The sequence below is a fragment of the Harpia harpyja genome, chromosome Z (genome assembly GCF_026419915.1).
Source record: "Harpia harpyja isolate bHarHar1 chromosome Z, bHarHar1 primary haplotype, whole genome shotgun sequence".
Lineage (NCBI taxonomy): Eukaryota > Metazoa > Chordata > Aves > Accipitriformes > Accipitridae > Harpia > Harpia harpyja.
In genome coordinates this window covers 16,447,722-16,464,551 of record NC_068969.1, presented here as the reverse complement: position 1 = coordinate 16,464,551, position 16,830 = coordinate 16,447,722, and the positions used below count along the sequence as shown (strand labels likewise).

Genomic DNA, 16,830 nt, shown 5'->3' with positions numbered 1-16,830 from the left:
TATTTAGACCAAGAAGGTAGGGAGCATTTGGATACCCAGATCTAGTCACTGGTGAGCTCTTCACTGTAATTTAGTCTGTTATGGAGAAGACCTCTGCCAAGCTTCTTATAAAAAGCCATGCAATCCACTAAGGATGCCAGCCCAAAGCTCCATGGGAATGCAGCCTGATACCTGTGCCAGGAGTTCATCATCTCTGACTCAATTAATTACATTTTTAATATGCATGTGTGTATCTGGCAACTTAAGTACTCACATGCTTTAGATAGATAAAGGCTGTGAAACACTCTGCATAAACTTGCCACAATATTAACTTGGGAGAGTTCACTTGGGTCCAGAGTCACTGCATGCAAGCAGGGTGTTCTGCAATCTCTGTCAAATGCAGAAATGACTGTTACTTCTTTAATGGCTGTCACGCACTGAAAGCAGTTGTGGGGAAAAGCAGTGAGGGTTGGAAAAACGAGGGAAGGTAAATAGGATAAACTTCTTCCACCCACCACAGTACTCCCGCTTACTCCCAGTTCTCAACTTCTCTCCTGTGTGACGGCACCTGGATTTGTATTTGCATCAGGGGCAGGGATGCTCTGCCCCCCACCAGTCTTACACCCACGGGGCTCACAACCCAACAGGGCTTCGTCTCCTGCCGTAGCTGGTGCGAAGGCTGTGCTATTGTACTGATGTGCTTCGAGGGGGAAGCAATTCTGTTGTTTTCCGCTATTTGTAAGCACGCTACGGAAGGTAACTAAATGGGAAGTGGTTTGTATTGGCCCCTTAGTGGCCTTACTGCATCTGCAGAAGCTGTTGGCTTGCTTCATGTGGATTTCTAGCTGATCGCTGGTGCCTCTAATAACGAGAGATAAAGTACCACCCCTGCCTTTAAAACACTTAAGCTTCCAGGTGGGTGTTCAGGGCATGTGCTCTTCTAAGCCTGTGGCGGGTTGGTGGCATTGCTTGGCCCTGCTTAAAGGCTTTGGAGTGTGACGTTGGGGCTGAGGTTACCCCCCTGCCCCGGTCCAGCCTCTGCCAGGGAGGTGCTGCCTCCCGGGTGCCCAAGGGGCAGTTCTGGGCTTTGGCAGCAATGCCCTTGGTGCCTGATGGGGAGGGGAAGAGGCGTAAAATAGGAGATGGAGCGTGCTGGGCAGATTTCGTTGACCTGCGGGTCTGACCACCCTCCGCTTGCTTCCCGGCTGGTGCTGACTTTCTGCACCAGGCAGCTGCTGCTGTGCTGCAGAAGCTAAATTTAATATGAAAGGAGTTTAATTCTGGCTCAGATTGTCTGCTTTCTTGATAATGTCCATAACAGTGGCACAGACGCAGATCAATACACCAGTGCTACTTCACAGTCTGGCGGCGATGGAAGACCGAGGGTTCCATTAGCCAAGGACTGGGCCATGCTGCAGCCTGGTGTGATCAGAGAGGATCTCATTTTCCCCAGATGAGGAAAATACATGCATAAAGCTTGGGGGCGAGGAGGAGGCAACTGACACTCCAATAGAGACAAACCCAGTGATTCATTTCCACAGCCCCCGGGAGCTCACATGTGAGCTGTATATTGGGAGTTTCTAGGAATTTCAAGGAGCATCATTCGTTTTGAAGGTAGCTCATTCAGTATTGAGGAAGGAGCATGAAATATTGCTGCTAGATGGCATTATAGAAATTGAACAAGCAAGGACTTTTGGAGGTTGTCCTAGGAAATAACCTGGAAAAAAACAAACAAAAAAATGCCACGCACATTCTTAAAATCCCAAATGAAAAGCCTCTTGGCTCAGAGTATCTGTGCTCTTAGTGTGTCTGTCTTTGTGCCTCAACACCCTGATTTCAGTGTTACCTGTAGTTTTCCTGTTTCTTTCCTTGGTTTCATACGGCCTCTATCGCCCCGTCGTTTCTGCCTGACGTTCACAATGGTTGCTAATACAAAACCGTCAATACATTTAATTAACATCCTGCTTTTCTCTTCTCCCAGATAATTAAATGCTTAATAAAAACAGACCTAGCACCTTCCCACAGGTGTCTCCCACTCGATCACTACATTGTCTCTGGCTCCTCTTATTGCTGACCCAGTTTTCTTTTCAATTCCATCAGGAGCTTCCATCAGCTCAGATAGGTTTGGACCCTCCTTTATGTCTGATGCCATGCATATTGCCCAAGGGCTCATGATGTCTCGGGTGCTATTGGCAAACGCCACAAAGGGTTTTAGGTGCCTAACAAGGCAAATGGACTCTTAGAGCCAAAAATTAGATCCTGCCAGCCTTAAAGCCGGGAGCTTTTGGCAGTGCTTTTCCACAGGGCTCATTGCAGATGATGACCAAGGCTGAGGTGGGTCAGGTTAGAGGGACAATCCTTGCTCCAGCCCTGTGATGCTGAGCCTTGTTGCATGTGTGAGACCCTGCGAAGCGTGGGCTGCTGTTTTGGGGGTGGCAATTACCCGTCTTTCCAGCACCCCCAGGGATGGCAAAGGCTGTTCCATGTTTTCTGAAGCAGAGCATATTGAGTCTTGCTTTATGTCACTTCGATGAACACCTCTCCATAAGCACCAGGATAAACTAATCCCAGATTATCACATCAAATTGCCATTGCTCACTAACCCTACTCAGCGTGGTGTTGCAGAATTAATTACCAGTATTCATGGTGTTCGTTACTGCAGTCCCTAAACACCCTGCGTGGCACATCATCTAGATCTAGTGATATTTATCATTGCATTTTCCAAGTGGTCCCTCTCGTGCTTTTTATCACTAGTTGTGTTTACCAGGCTTCATTATGCTCTAGTTGTTTGGATCTCTGTAGTTTTTGATACTTTATTCAAAGCCATTTAGACATTTGGAGTGATTGCTTTTATTTTTCTTTTCCATTCTAATGGGCTGATTTCTTCTGCTGGCATACAAGTGGGGAAAAAAACCCCTCTTCTCTAGACCTTTTGGTCATTAGTAAACAGTTGTCCTAATTCTTACTGCTCTCTCTTCCCTTTAAGTTTGAAGTTGTCATATATACATCTTGTTTGCTTCCTTCTCTTTTGTCTAAATTAATTCTTATCCTCAAACCTGAAGTAGCCACGTGGTAAACCAGGCATAACTACAGTTAAATGCCTGCAGTGCTTCAGCATGAGTGTTATCTGCATCTTAAGCTGTTGTACTGGCATTGCTGGTACATGACTTATGTGCCTGCTGTGACTTTGACTGCACTGCAAGCTGAAGATGTGGGTGTTTTTAGCTATATCTGTTTTTAAACTGACAGATAAATTGGCAAAATAATGTCATGTTATCTTACAAGGCTGGAACAAACCCTTGTAAACTTTCTACTGATGTCACTGTGCCAAAATAAGAACTATCTTCTAAGTTGTACCAGCTGTATGCTGGACAGAAGCTGTTTTGAGCAGCAGAAAGACAGCAGAGAAGGTCCTTGCTAGGATAAGTAGAAGAGGTTTGCCCTCGTATGATCTCTTTGGCATTAAATGGCATTAAATTCTTTCACCAGTGGTCCCGACTGGTGTTTTATAAGTGACAAGCCAAAAGAAATGAGCAAGGAAAAAAAAACAAATGAGGAAAAACCAAGGCCCTGGAGTGCTGAGGAGTGCCATCTTCAACAGCCAGCTTGCAAGGCTTCCCGTTCAGTGATAAAAACTTATCTTCTGAACGGGAGGAGAGGCTAAATGGGGAAGAGATTGCGCTGAAACAGTCTCTTCCAAGCATGCACACAGCAGCTTGCTTTTGACTTAGGTGTACCCGAAGCGGTAAAAGTCTTGTGTGCGTTTTGTGGTGGCAGAGTTGTTTAGAAGTGATGTTGAGGGTGGTTTTAGGTGCTCACGATGCTTAAATGAACTTGCCAGGCTGAAGAGTGCGTGTGTGTGTGTACCCATGCATGGCTGATTCCTCATCTATTGCTGCAGTCCCTAAAGGGGAGCAGAAGTGCATATCATTAGCACCCTGATAAGATATTGCAGAAGAATTAGTGGGTTTTTTCCTCATACACAAACGTTTCTTGACTTATTTTCTCCTTTTCCATGTTTTGCAGATAAGTAAGCAGCAGCTCCAGACAATCAAAGATCGTTTCCAGGCCTTTCTCAACGGAGAAACCCAGATTGTGGCAGATGAAGCATTTATAAATGCTGTCCAAAGCTACTATGAGGTAAGGAGAGACGATACAATATTCGTGTGAATCCCTGTTCTTGCCACTATTCACAAACAGGGTTGAATTCTGAACTAATGGATTGTCCTTTATCAAACAGCACAAATCAAATGCAAGTGCAAGGCTTCTTCTGTCTGATGTCTGGTACATCACAAGGTTTGTGAGGTTCAGGGTTTGAACGTGCAACAATACGGCAACCGTGGCAACCCCTACACCATGGTGTATCCTATAGCTTGATTATGGGAAAGATCACCCTTCCTTTAAGCCCTTCCTTAAATATCTTCCTGATATTTTAAACAGTGTACTCTAAAACAGGGAAGATGGCACAATACAAAATACGTCACGTGCTCCCTCTGAAAAATACCAAGAGAAAACTGGGCAGTACGTTCAGTTCTCACTGAAGCTTTTGCATTGTGTCTAATGACTTTGGGATTTTCAGCAAGAGTCTTGTCTTTTCTCTTTGGTATGACAAGTGCTGTAAAGCAAAGGGAGAGGGAGGAGGATGTACATCTACAAAACTAGATGATACCAAAGAACATGAAGCATCATTCATAATTGTGCAAAAGAATAATTATGCATGTCTGTCTTTTTGCACCTCTTTGTATGCAGCCCTTAATGCTGCCTTTCATATCTTTTCTCAGAAGGAAAGAGCTTCTGTTTTTGAAGGAAACAGTGCTTGTGATTTGTATGAGAAGTGTCGCTTATTTTTTAGTTAGCCTTTCTGCAAACCATTCTCTTTCTCCCTAGAGCTATTCTGTCATAAAAGGTGAAGATTTTGAATTGCCTACATAAAATATTTCTCTGAAAGTGGAATCTAAGAGGGGACCAAAATCAGATACTAAAACTGAAGAGAATTTTAACTCTATAAAAAAATGGCAGCAGCTGCTTTTGTGTAAGGAAAGCACAAATTATCCCCGGATTAACTCTATTAAACCGGCCTAGTAGTTACTGCTCCATCATCCTCTGTACAGGAAGGAAGCTGAGAGTAATTTACGTCTCTTATCAGAAAAGAAATTGCCAAGGGATCATCAGTTTATCCACAGCTTCACCGAACAGATGCTCTCAGAGAAAGTTTTCAAGATGGCGTGAGCTGCATTTTAGCATCTAAGAGCAACGTAATCTGTTCAGATAAGACTATTGGGCAGGAAAAGGAAACTGCTTAAAAACAGGCAAGATACATCCCTGTTTCACTGGTGGGTCTGGCTGAAAGTGTGTCCTGACGAGCTCCAGAAGTCCTGTGCTGTGTAATTACCCCAAGTAATCAAGCGTACACGAGCAGTCGATCAGCTCTAGGTGTCTGCAAGCCCTATGTCTTCAGTTCAACTGGACATTCCACCTGCTCTATCCTACTTAAAACAGGCCACAGAAAGTATAACGCATCTCTCTCTGTCCTTTAGCGCAACTTTCTTTTTCTTCTTTTTGACTGCCGGTCTCCTTTAATTTACCACCGTGTACTTTCAGCTTCTGTGCAGTTGTAGCATGGCTGCATGTCTCTTCCTCGGCACCATCTGCAGTGGCACAAGGCAAAGCAGAAAGCCCCTGCCCCCTGTCAGTGCCTGAGCAGTGTTCCCTGCTGATGGTGTTCTCCTTCCTCCCTTCTCTGCAGAGGGGTGCCCACCCTTGGTCGAGCCATGGTGCAATCGCAGCAGATCCTGCTTATCTCAGCTCCTGCAAATCTCAGAGTTTTGTGCAATTGACTGTGCCTTGGATGGATGCTATCTAGAGATAGGTGTTTAGGTACTGACTTATAAAGCTGCATGGTGGCTTGGAAAATACTAAAACTTGGGTTTTTGCTCAGCTGAAACTGGTCATCTCTGTGCAGGACATGGCTGGTGATTCTAAGGGGTCCACTTACTGACAGTGCAGAATAGGTTCATTACCTGGGGAGTGATTTCTATTTTGCTGGAGAAAGAAGGAGGTAGAGGAGGCATGGTAGGTCAGGGATGCGTTTGTTCTTGCCATGAACATGTTTGCATGGCCACATTCTGCTGTTAAGTCTGCTGTCACGGGGTAAGCGTGTGATTGCCAGTCTTAGAGTAGTTCACGGGCCGCTATCAAATTGAAAGATTGAGTGAGCTGAGCCGGCTCCACTGCAAAGCACCGCTGTGCCTGCAGGAACGCTGCAGATCCATGTGTGCAAAATGGGCCCAGCACGCTCCAACAGACACTCCAGGAGAGCCTGTCTCATGTCTTTTTACTTCCAATGAGTAAAGCTTCGTCTGTCAACCAGCACTTTACTCAGCAGTCCCTTCAGTGGGTATTATGGAAATGCGTTGTTAGACCCACTTCCACTCTGCCGTGGGCAGATAGAGCCAGGACCACAGGTGACCTGGGGGGCTCGTCCATGGACGTGGCAGGAGATGCCTGACCCAGCTCACAGAGGCCAGTTCCCTTCTGCATGCTCCAGTGTATGCACCCACTCTAGGCTTTTGCTCTGGTAATTCTAGACTCCTGGCAATCCTACTAGGCAGTCTTACAGCCGGGCGATTCACCTGGTATTTTCTAAAGAAAGCAGCTCGCTCTGCAGGACAAAACACCTCTCATCTTTTTTTATCTTCCTATTTCACGGTCTTTTTCTGCTGCTTTGTGTCTGACTGGCGCTCCCCCCCGTGCCTGCCTCCTCTCTGCCAGCCGCAGCTCTCCTGTCTTCTGCTGGCTGCTGCTCCGCACCCGGGGGGGGATAAATCGGGGGTGAGGGGAGACGGGGAGTCAGGTCCGTCTGCTCGCAGTGCCGTCACCCCTCTGATGGGGGGGGGAGGACCACGGATAACCACAGCCGCTGGTGCTGGCAGGTATGGGATGTCACTAGCGCTGTCGCACAGGGTCAGGCCAAAGGCAGCCGGAGAGGATGATTAGAGAGGGGACGTGGGAGCCGAGGGCTGTTCACCATGACCTCCCACCGTTTCCAGCAGTCAGTGTGCTGGGGACTTTCTCGGCTGCGTCGGGAGCTTGGATTTTGATAGCTCTCACCTATTACTTAAAAGCACCTGCACACACCTGGGGTGTTGTCACTCATATTTAAGCACTGCAAGGAGATGAGGTGCGTGCTGGTATCGTTTCAGCGCGGACTGAAGAGGCTACTGGTGGCAACCTGCCTGTCTCGTCTGCAGGGAGCGCTCCCCAGCACGGTGATGTTGGAAGGAAACAGCCCAGCTCTTCCTCAGAAGCGTTTTTGGGCTGGTCCTGGAGCAAAACCCACTACCACTGCTGACAGATGCCTGTGCCATCAAGCATCTGGGAACATGGAGTGCCATGTTGCTGATAGGTATTAAAAAAATCTACCATGTCCTTAGGTCATCCTCAAGCTCTTTAATTATTGAGAGCTGACAGATATACCCCTGTGCTGGCACAGCTTCTTCCCAGCCTGCTGCATTCATCCATTCTCAGCATCGTTAATAAAACAGCAGTTCTTGCTGGGCATCGATTGCTCTCCTGTGTTCAGGGCTCGGGAGAGGAGAGCCAACACAATATCCCCCTGTCCCTCTCTCGCCCTTCAGCTCTGCATCTTTCCCATGGCATCTCCTGGTCGGCAGGAGTCTGTTACGTTTTGACCCTTCTGCTGCTCTTGCAGTAGGAAGAGCATCTTCATCAAACGCCTTCTCCCTCCCTTCTGCTGTCAGTGTCCTGCACCTTGCAGGCTGTTCTCTCTGCAAAGCCTTCCCAGGCACCCTCAAGTTGTGCTGAGCCATCCCATGCTACTTCAGCAGAGCTGGAGCGGGAAGGGATTTGGCCTCATCCACCTGTGGCCATGTCACCTTTTAGCGATCTGAGTTGCCTTGGTGTTTACCCGTCAGTTTGCAAAGATCAGGCCATTCATCCTTGTCCTTTCCCAGGGTGTTTTAACGGTGCTCTTGCAGTGCTGGTTGCCCAGGGTGGAAAGACCAGGGTATGGGAGAAGTGGGGACACACATGTTATTTAACTGAAGGTAACATTAAATTAATTAATACAAGGCCATTCCTGTCATCTTGTGACAGCAGGGTAGTCTGCAGAGATCTTCTCCAGTGTAGTAGCTTAATGTAAGCCTGCTCCTTGCACAGGTCAGAGGTTTCCCAGGGGCCTGGCTACCAGGATAAATGCAAAGCAATGCTATTGACTTGAGGAAGATGACTGGGCTCCCTCTAACAGGGCAGAACTTGGCTAGGTGAATGTTGTTGTGCAGTAACTTCCTTATTAAAACATTTGATAGAGCAAAATATAATCCTGTTTTCCCAAAGTGCATTTACGTATCTGGTGAGGTGCGACCACAACATCGCATGAAGTCCTAATTGCATCAAAATGTTCCATTTTAGCGGATGCAAAGCAGAAGCTTCACCTGATTTCATTATGCTTCCCAAAGTACAGCGGAAACCTCTGTCCATCTGGCAACATGTGGTTGTTGAGTGAGGAGCTGGAAAGTGTACTGGCAGCCAGTTAGTGGGCTTCCCAGCAGTGAAACCACGTTTTGTGGTACTTAAGGGGGATTTTTTTTTTTTTTTTTGAACTGACACCATCTGAAGTCACCCTTTTTTTGCAGGTATTCCTGAAAAGTGACCGTGTTGCTAGAATGGTGCAGAGCGGAGGGTGCTCAGCAAATGACTCCCGGGAGGTCTTCAAGAAGCACATTGAGAAGAGAGTGCGCAGCCTGCCAGAAATTGATGGCCTCAGCAAGGAAACGGTCCTGAGCTCTTGGATGGCTAAGTTTGATGCTATTTACCGTGGGGAAGAGGATCCCCGCAAGCAGCAGGCTAGGATGACAGCGAGCGCTGCCTCGGAGCTCATCCTCAGCAAGGAGCAGCTCTACGAGATGTTCCAGAACATTTTGGGGATCAAGAAATTTGAGCATCAGCTTCTGTACAATGCATGTCAGGTAAGGTCCTTCTCCCAGGCTGGGTGGGAATGGAAGGGGTTTTCTTGGGGAAGGGCTTGCCAATGGGAAATACTGCTATTATGAACTGGAAACTTTGGGTTTGACCAGAGTGTTTCTGAGAGAACTTCCAACAAGGAAGGGGGGTTTGGTTCATGGCAGGACTTCTGCACTGCCAGTTTTGTTCTGGCTGTCCAAGTGGGCCTCCTTCTCTTGTTTGTGCTTGTTTTCTTGTGAAATCCCATAGGATTGCTGAGTTGGGAAAATTTTATTCCTCCAGCTCTGTGTCAGGATGACCAGGTCTTTGATGGTGCCTAAGTGGGCTGTTTTGCTGTGACTTGCTTGCCTTTCCTCTGTCACATCACCAATCTAAATGACAGAAGTACGTTCTGGCAGCCTGCAATAACCTTATTAGTACTTGAAGCTCAGATGCCCCTGGGGTAGATGTCTTATGCAAACTCACTTACTGAGGTTGTACGGGTTCTCCTGAAGTAGACGGAGCCCCTGTGACCCCTGCGTGCCTGTGGTGGAAGGAGAGAGTGTCCCAAACCCCCATGACCTCAGGGTGGCTCTGCTTGCACTATGAGTTCCCAGACAGATGAAAACTTTTCCCATTCCTGTCTTTTTCTCTCCCAGTAAGAGCCAGTTCCCCAGAGGCGCAGAGCTGGGACTCTGTAGTGCTGCTTGCATTTCCAGCAGCTCTTGCTGAGGGTTGTCGGTGGCTGTCCAGGCTGTTGGTGACCCAGATTATGGTCCCCTGCTATCGGATATAAATATTACAGGCAGGTTAAAGGATGTCAGAGTCACAGGGAGGGTAAGGTAATGCTGTGGAATGTTTTCGGAGGAGGAGCAGACCTCAATCTCTCCCCCGTAATTCAGGGCTTCAACTCCTTACTGAAACTAATACATTTGAGACCAATTCTGTCTGTCTTCTGTCTAGACGTTTCCAATTCTTTTTAAGACATAGAAAATTATGTTTGGTCTGTTTTTTCTCCTGTAAAGAGCTTAATTATCTTGCATTTGTTTTTCCTCATCTCAGACCTTAATGGCAGAGTAGGGAGAGGATAATAAATATCCTTGAGTAAGGCATCTTCATAGCAAAAATGCAACAGCAAGGACTGCATTGGTCCTCATAAATTATATTTACAAACCAGATTTTATGCCTCCATCTTCTGTTGGAGGACTTCTTTAAAATCAAAACCATAATGTCTTCAGGGATGTGTTGAGAGCAGAGTCAGTTCTGCAGTGTTTTTTTTTAACTTAAACCAACTCAAACGCTGTGTCTTTCATCCTCCCTTGACCTGTGCTCAGCTAAGGAACTAGGGTGGTTTTGCATGAGCGTGTGTGTGATCCTATTCTCTTGCTTTGTGGGTCCCGGTGATGCAGAAAACAGTATTTAATCGGGGCTGCCCTGCTTTGTGGATGATCTCTGCTTATGAGAGCCTTTCTGGCTGACACCACGAACCCAGTGGCTGCTCCCTGCAGATTGCCCCATTGCATCGAGCAACGTGTTTCCTGCAGTAGGTCCTGGTTTTACTCTGAAAGTGAAGGATTTAATTCTGGGTCTTTTCTAATACTCAGAGGCAGAAAACCTGTAATTTAAGTTTTTAGAGAAAGACGTCATTTCTGTTGAAAGCAAGTATTAGCACGGGAGTTACTCTGGTTTTAATACCTGGATAGAGAGGATTAGCTATGCAGAAGGGAAAGCCCTTTATACAAGGCACGGCTCAGAAAGCTGCCAGGCCAGCAGTTGTACAGCCTTTTGGTATTTTCCTGGGGTACAGTACAAGTGGTTACGGTGCCATGGTGCCAGCATGGTGGGGTGGGAGCCTACTCCGTGGGGAGCGGAGGTGGCAGCAGGTCTCTGCTGCTCCTTCTCCCGTTAGGTGCTGTAGTGAAGGCAGCAGTAAGCACGCAGGGAAACTGCAGGCTTTGCTGTGGGGACCCTTATTTTGGTGTTACCTGTGGTCATGTCATCTGGGCTATAGCAGAGGGATGTCTGGAGCTCTCTGGCCAGCAGCAGCCCTTAGGAGAACAGCAGCAGCTGCTCTGCACTTCCATCTTGCAGTGAAGCACCAAAATCGGTGTTGACCACTACTTCTTCCCACAGGGTCTCAGCCATTGCTTGCAGCCAGTCTGTTGTAGGGTATAAGTAAAACCTATCAACCTACATATGTTTTTGTTTGCTTAGCTTGTATGGGGGGTTCCTGGCAAAAGTCGAAGGTGCATGCCACTTGGCTAGTGTGTTTTCTGCAGCAGAGCTGCAGGGGAGAGCAGAAGATGATACGGAATGAGCAGTGATGCGGTAACCTGACCCTCTCCCCCCATGAAAGCTTCCTCCTGATCTCTTGTGATGAAGCATCGGCATCAGCCCTGAAACAGGAGATTTTTCCCTTTCCCACCTAAACTTTAGTAGCAACTTATTTCCTACTGCAAAAGCTCTTGGTGTTCACACAGGGCAGATTTCAAAGCCACAATGGCAGTTGGGTGCCCGATTGCTGCAGGCTGGAGATGCAAGTCAAGGCCTGGGCACTGCGCTTCGTGGCTTGGAAACTCTCCCGTGCTGTAACCCCTTGGACTGCGCTGAGCCGCTCTGCATCGGAGTGGGAAGTCTGACACCAATTAGGGAGCCAGAAGCACGTGCCAACGTTACAGCACTAAAGCCAGAGACATCTGGAGAGAGGAGAATTGCATGTACAGCATTGCAGCAGCCCGGATGGGTGCTGGGTGGGAGAGGACCTGGGGCAGCTGGAGGGGAGGAACGGCTCCCTGCTTTGCATGTAGATGTGTGCTGTGGCCACGGCAGGGCTGGGACTGGCTTCTGCAGGACTTCCTTCCAGCTGCTTGCTCTCTCCCCTGCCCCACCACTTCACATTTTCATAAAATTTTATTTGCCGCATCTGTCTCTGTTTGACAAGCCGTCTTCTGTAAACAGCTCTGCTCTGCCAGCCTGTCCTGAAGTCAGCAGTGAGCTCCCTTCCCGGCTGGGTTTGCAAACACCTCTCAGCCTGCACCTGGAGCTGTACTTGCAGCACAGGGCACACCTGTTGAGCTTTGGGGCACTGGCCCCATAGCCTCTAAAAATGGTCATTTATTTCCATTGTGCTGTTTTGGTTTGGTCCGGATTGTGTTTTGGTCAGAGTCAGCCTAAGCAGTGCTCATTTGCCTCCCTTTGAAGACACAGTGACTCTGTCAGTCTGACTCTTGTGTCGTCAGAATTAATTGAAAGTACAACTTAAATTTTTTTTGTAATAATTTGATTGAAGCTTCTGTCACCTGTTTTGTAAGAACAAAATATTGTATATATTCTGTTTGTAAATAAGCTTTAATTAAAACAAAACCACTGGCGTTTTCCTGGATGTGCTGAAATTACAATATTCCCAGAAACGCCGTGCAGGCTCAAGTTGTGCATGATGGGTGATTAATACATTTGCTTTCCTCCCTTGGGCAGCGGACAGGCAGCTCCTGCCGGAGCCCACCGCGGACCCTGGCTCGGCAGCCTGCCATGGTGCCAGCCGCAGGCTTTGCACTGAGACTGAGCAAACCTCCCAAACAACTCTGGGGGCAATCACAAGCTTCCCAATGGTGGTTTGGCACTGTATAAACTACGCTTATTTTTGACCTACGCTTGTCTGCCGTGCATGGGAGGAATTGGGAAACGGAGCCTTTTCCCTGGCAGGCTGTCTGAATGCCATCACTCTTTCTGGAGCGGCAGTGTGGGGCTGTTAATGCAGTTTATCAGTCAATCACCTGTCTTTAGAAAAGCAAAGCCTATCAGCTTCTCCTGTTGCTCTCGTCTGCTGGGAGCAGAGGGGCTGGCTGGTCTGACATGCTCTCCCTTGCTTTGGTGTGCAGGGTGCAACTGCCCCAGGGGCTGTGTAAGGAGGCAAGGGGTAAGAAGGCTTTGCCTAGTTATTTTCCTCCTAAAGCGTGAGCAGGAGTGGTGCCGAGAGCCCCTAACACTTGCTTGAACTTCTCCTGCAGTCTGGAAGGAAGGTGCTTTATGTGGCCTCCTGTTACATCATATTGACTGATTGCATGACGATTACATCACTAGGACAGCATTTCCATTGACTTCTGAAATAATATTTTGTTTGTGCAGAAGGAGGGTGATTTCTAAAGGGATTATATATTTTTTTTTTTAATACAATATCCCCAGGTGGTATGAGATAAGTATATTCTAAATGTGATAGCAGTGATATAGCAGGATCTGGGATAGCAACAGAGCAAAAGGGATTGATGCAGTTGGAAAGGCTTTTAGGAAACAAAGATGGGAAGTGGTGTTGTAGCAGAATGGTTGTGGAGATAACGGTGGTGTTAAGCACAACCTCTGACTAAAGCATTTTAAATAATACACAGAGGCTTAAGTTTTTTGCATAACACACGCTATGTGGCTTGGTGTTTCTGCTCCACTGGAGTCAGTGTGGGAATTGAGTATCTCTGGTGCCAGCAGCGAGCTCCTCTGCTGTGCAAGAGGCATTGTGGAGGGAGAAGCATGTTTCAGTCTTGGGTTTCTGGTCCAGAACCTGTTGGCAAGGCTTGAGTTTAGCTCTTCTGCTTTGTAATTAACTTGTGACTGTGGAAGGGTCATACAGGAGCTATTTTCTGTAAGTGTTGGGCAATTGCAAACTTGGGTCTTTGCTGCAGTTGGCATTTCCTTGGGTATGAGCCCTGTGTTTCCCACTGACCTTCGTGATGGCTGAATTGCAGCAGCATCTCTGAAAATCAGGATGTGGCTTTCTCCCCATTTTATTCTTCCCCAGCCATAGGGCAGTGATTTACTTTTCTATCTCAGACTGTGTTTGAAAGTCATTTTTAGCAACAGTGAGAAGAAAAAGAGCTAGTACAGTGCTGTTCAGTTAATCCAGCAGCAGTAGCTGATATCCAGACCACATCTGCGATGAGCTGCACACTTCCATCCTCCTGCTTTGGAGGAAGCGTGGGACTCTGGGCTGTCCCTGCAGGACTGTCTGAATTCACAGGCTTCACAATTGGACTTTCTCTTCTTTCCTGGGCCTGAAGTGTCGCGTACACTCTGGTATTCTTGTTAAACGTGGAAAATACCTGTGTTAAGCTTCCAATTTCATCTAATTCCCTTAGATATTAGATTTGAAAACAAATAATTAAATAGATGCATGTCAAGCCTGCTGAGTAATACATGGTAATACATGGTCGTGGTTTTTCAGCATCTGTTCCTGTCCATCCAGGTAGAAGGTAAAACATCAGAGAAGCATGCATGTGTGAGTGGGCTACAACACAGACCAAGTCCCATCGCTGTCTGGTGGCTATTTTCACATTAAGGGCTGAAAGCCTCTAACCAGTGCAACTGCAATTGTTTCATAAGTTTTGGGGGCCTGTGATTTTAGCTAGGAAACACTTCAACCCAAATTTTGATGACCAGAGCTGGCTTAAAACTAGAATTCACTGTTTTGACATTTATTTTTGCAGCTGAATTAGGACACTGTGTCCAAAGGCTGACATTTCTCACAAAGCAGAAAGTTCCGCTGCCAAAAAAATTGGTTTCAGAAGTGTTAGCAGAAAAGATATTTAGGATTTCTGTCCTGAATCAAATGTTTGATTTTAGCTCAAGTCAGTATTAGAGATGATTTGCTGAGGTGGTATCTCACCTTCTGCCCCTCTCTCATCTCTGCAGTTCAGGTGGTTTCCCCAAAGTTCATTTCTTGACTCACTGCAGTGCATTGAGCCCGTTGCAGAGATGCTGCGGTGGTACTTGGAAGATGCAGCCCAAGTTAGGGCAGAAACAAGTAGGGAGAGAAAACCCTGTGAGGCACTGTAACAGCTCAGACAGTGAGATGAAGGTTAAGGTGACCTCAGAATAAATGTTTGGTTTGTGTGTATCCTCCCCAAACCAAGTATTTAATTTAGTTTGTTGTGATGAAAAATTCCCAGGCATGCCTTGCAATGACAATTAAGCCCAGGTCGTTGCGCACAGCGTGGAGTTACCTGTCTGTGCACATCTCCGTGTTCTTTCAAGTCAGAGATACAGGGGTTTAGTGTCAGATCACTCCCTTCTGTTCCCTATTCATCATTTTTAAAGAACATGAACCAATTCCTTTTTATTCTAGCTTCATCTTGAAGCTCAATGCCTATGAAATGGCCATCTGCAGTTCTGGGCATTTAAGCACTAATGCTGGCTATAACAACCCCTCCAAAAGGGCAGGAGGTTTGCTTCAGCCCCAGAGTCCCTGCAAACAGATCATTGGGGGGGGGGGTGCTGCAGGCAAGGACCAGTGAGCCTCCGTGGGATCCTCTCTCCAGGGCTGGATACCTGGATGCTGTGGACAACCAGCAGCTTCAGCCAGCACTGCTGTCCCCCTTGCAAATCCGCAGGGCATCAGCCAGACCCCTTGGCTTTTTTTCCCCCTCTTTCACTCCTTCAAAACACCTTTTGGTTGTTCCGCCTATCTCCACACTGTGAGCGTTATTCCCCCCCCCCCCCCCCCCCGCCTTAAAACAAAGCCACCACCAATAAAATAGGTTAAGGTGGTTTTGAGATGATCAAAAGCCTCAAAATCCATAAAGCATCATACTCTGTTTTCAGTAATTCAGTATTTATTTCCATGGAAACGGAAATGGCAGCCTGGAGCCTTCTGCAGGGTTGTAATTACTCCTGTAGCAGCCAGTGGCAGCCGCAGCATGCCTGTCAGGGCTCGAGCATCTCCCAAAGACAGCAGTGATTTAGTGCCTGATGGGAAATTGAAAAAGAAAAAAGCGTTGGGAAGCGAATGAAATTTTCTCCTTCATAATAACACAACGTAGATACATGTGGTCCTTTGGGGAGGAGGGGGAATTGCCCTTCTTCGTCGGCTCAGGGTGCGATACTTTGAAGAGTGACGTTGGCGTGGGAGGGCAGAGAAACTGAGAGGGGACGGTGCAATGTCAGGGATGGGCCAAGTGCGATGTCTGCCTCCGTTGGACCCTCGGCTGCCAGCCACCCCGTTTGGGAGAGGTTTGCTGATGAAGGTCACCCAGGAGGTACAGAGCGGTCCCCTGATTGTCCCTGTTAGTCCCATGTGGTACAGAAACAGTGACCCTACATGGGATGCATCGTTTAGTGTCTTTATAATTAGGAGCAGCAGAGGCAGTTGAGATGGGACATCTGTCTGCTCCAGCATCCGACACCCGGTCTCCTCCAGCATCCAACGGAGAGCTGTGGGGAAGACCTAGGCCGGTTGCAAGAGGACATGGCGGTGAGCAGGGCAGCCTTGCCAGCCCAGCAGTGTGCCACAGTGCTGTTGCCTTTTGGGGAGGAAAATGCAGTGATTGCTCTCCGCCAGGGTGGGACCTGCTCCCCCAAGCTGTCATCACCGAGCGTCTGATTTGCAGAGACACGTATGGACCTACATGTGCGTCCATTAGCTGTAGGATCAGCTTATGTTCTGTGCTGTTATGGACTTAGAGAACAATCTTGGCCCCCGTAATTAAATTTAAAGCAAATTAGCTCTTCTATTAAACAAAATAAATCTGATGTAGCCTAATGCTGTATTCTCTAGCTATGGCTGATCAATCGCTCCTGCAAAGAGCAGGCAAATGCTGCTGAGCAGATGGTCTTGGCTGAGGCATGGTCAATTAAACTAATTAAAGATGCTTTCATTTAATCAGAGGGTGTTTTAACCCTGTTAGCTGCCAGTTGGGGATGTATGTTTTCGTGCACTAGGAACTTCCAGTTCTGGCCCTGCTATGGAGATCTTCTGGTTTTACAGTCCTTTTACAGAAACCAGGCTAGAGTGTGCAACTGAAGAGCAGATGTTTAGCAGAGAAATTATAATGTCATGTAACAATAGTGAAGACTTGCAGAGGAAAAGTCAGTCGTTTTCTTCTAACACTAACCAGAGATGTTTATTAG

General features: G+C 47.3%; 1 protein-coding gene across 15 annotated transcripts in view; it reads left to right on the top strand.

Moving 5' to 3' along the window:
• CADPS (calcium dependent secretion activator) overlaps positions 1 to 16,830 on the top strand; it is a 222,604-nt gene that overhangs the window by 39,794 nt on the left and 165,980 nt on the right. For all 15 annotated transcript variants that reach the window (XM_052778691.1, XM_052778695.1, XM_052778688.1 and 12 more), the window contains exons 2-3: positions 4,006 to 4,119; positions 8,634 to 8,966. In XM_052778691.1, coding sequence (XP_052634651.1) covers positions 4,006 to 4,119; positions 8,634 to 8,966 — 447 coding nt within the window. The remainder of the gene's footprint in view (positions 1 to 4,005; positions 4,120 to 8,633; positions 8,967 to 16,830) is intronic.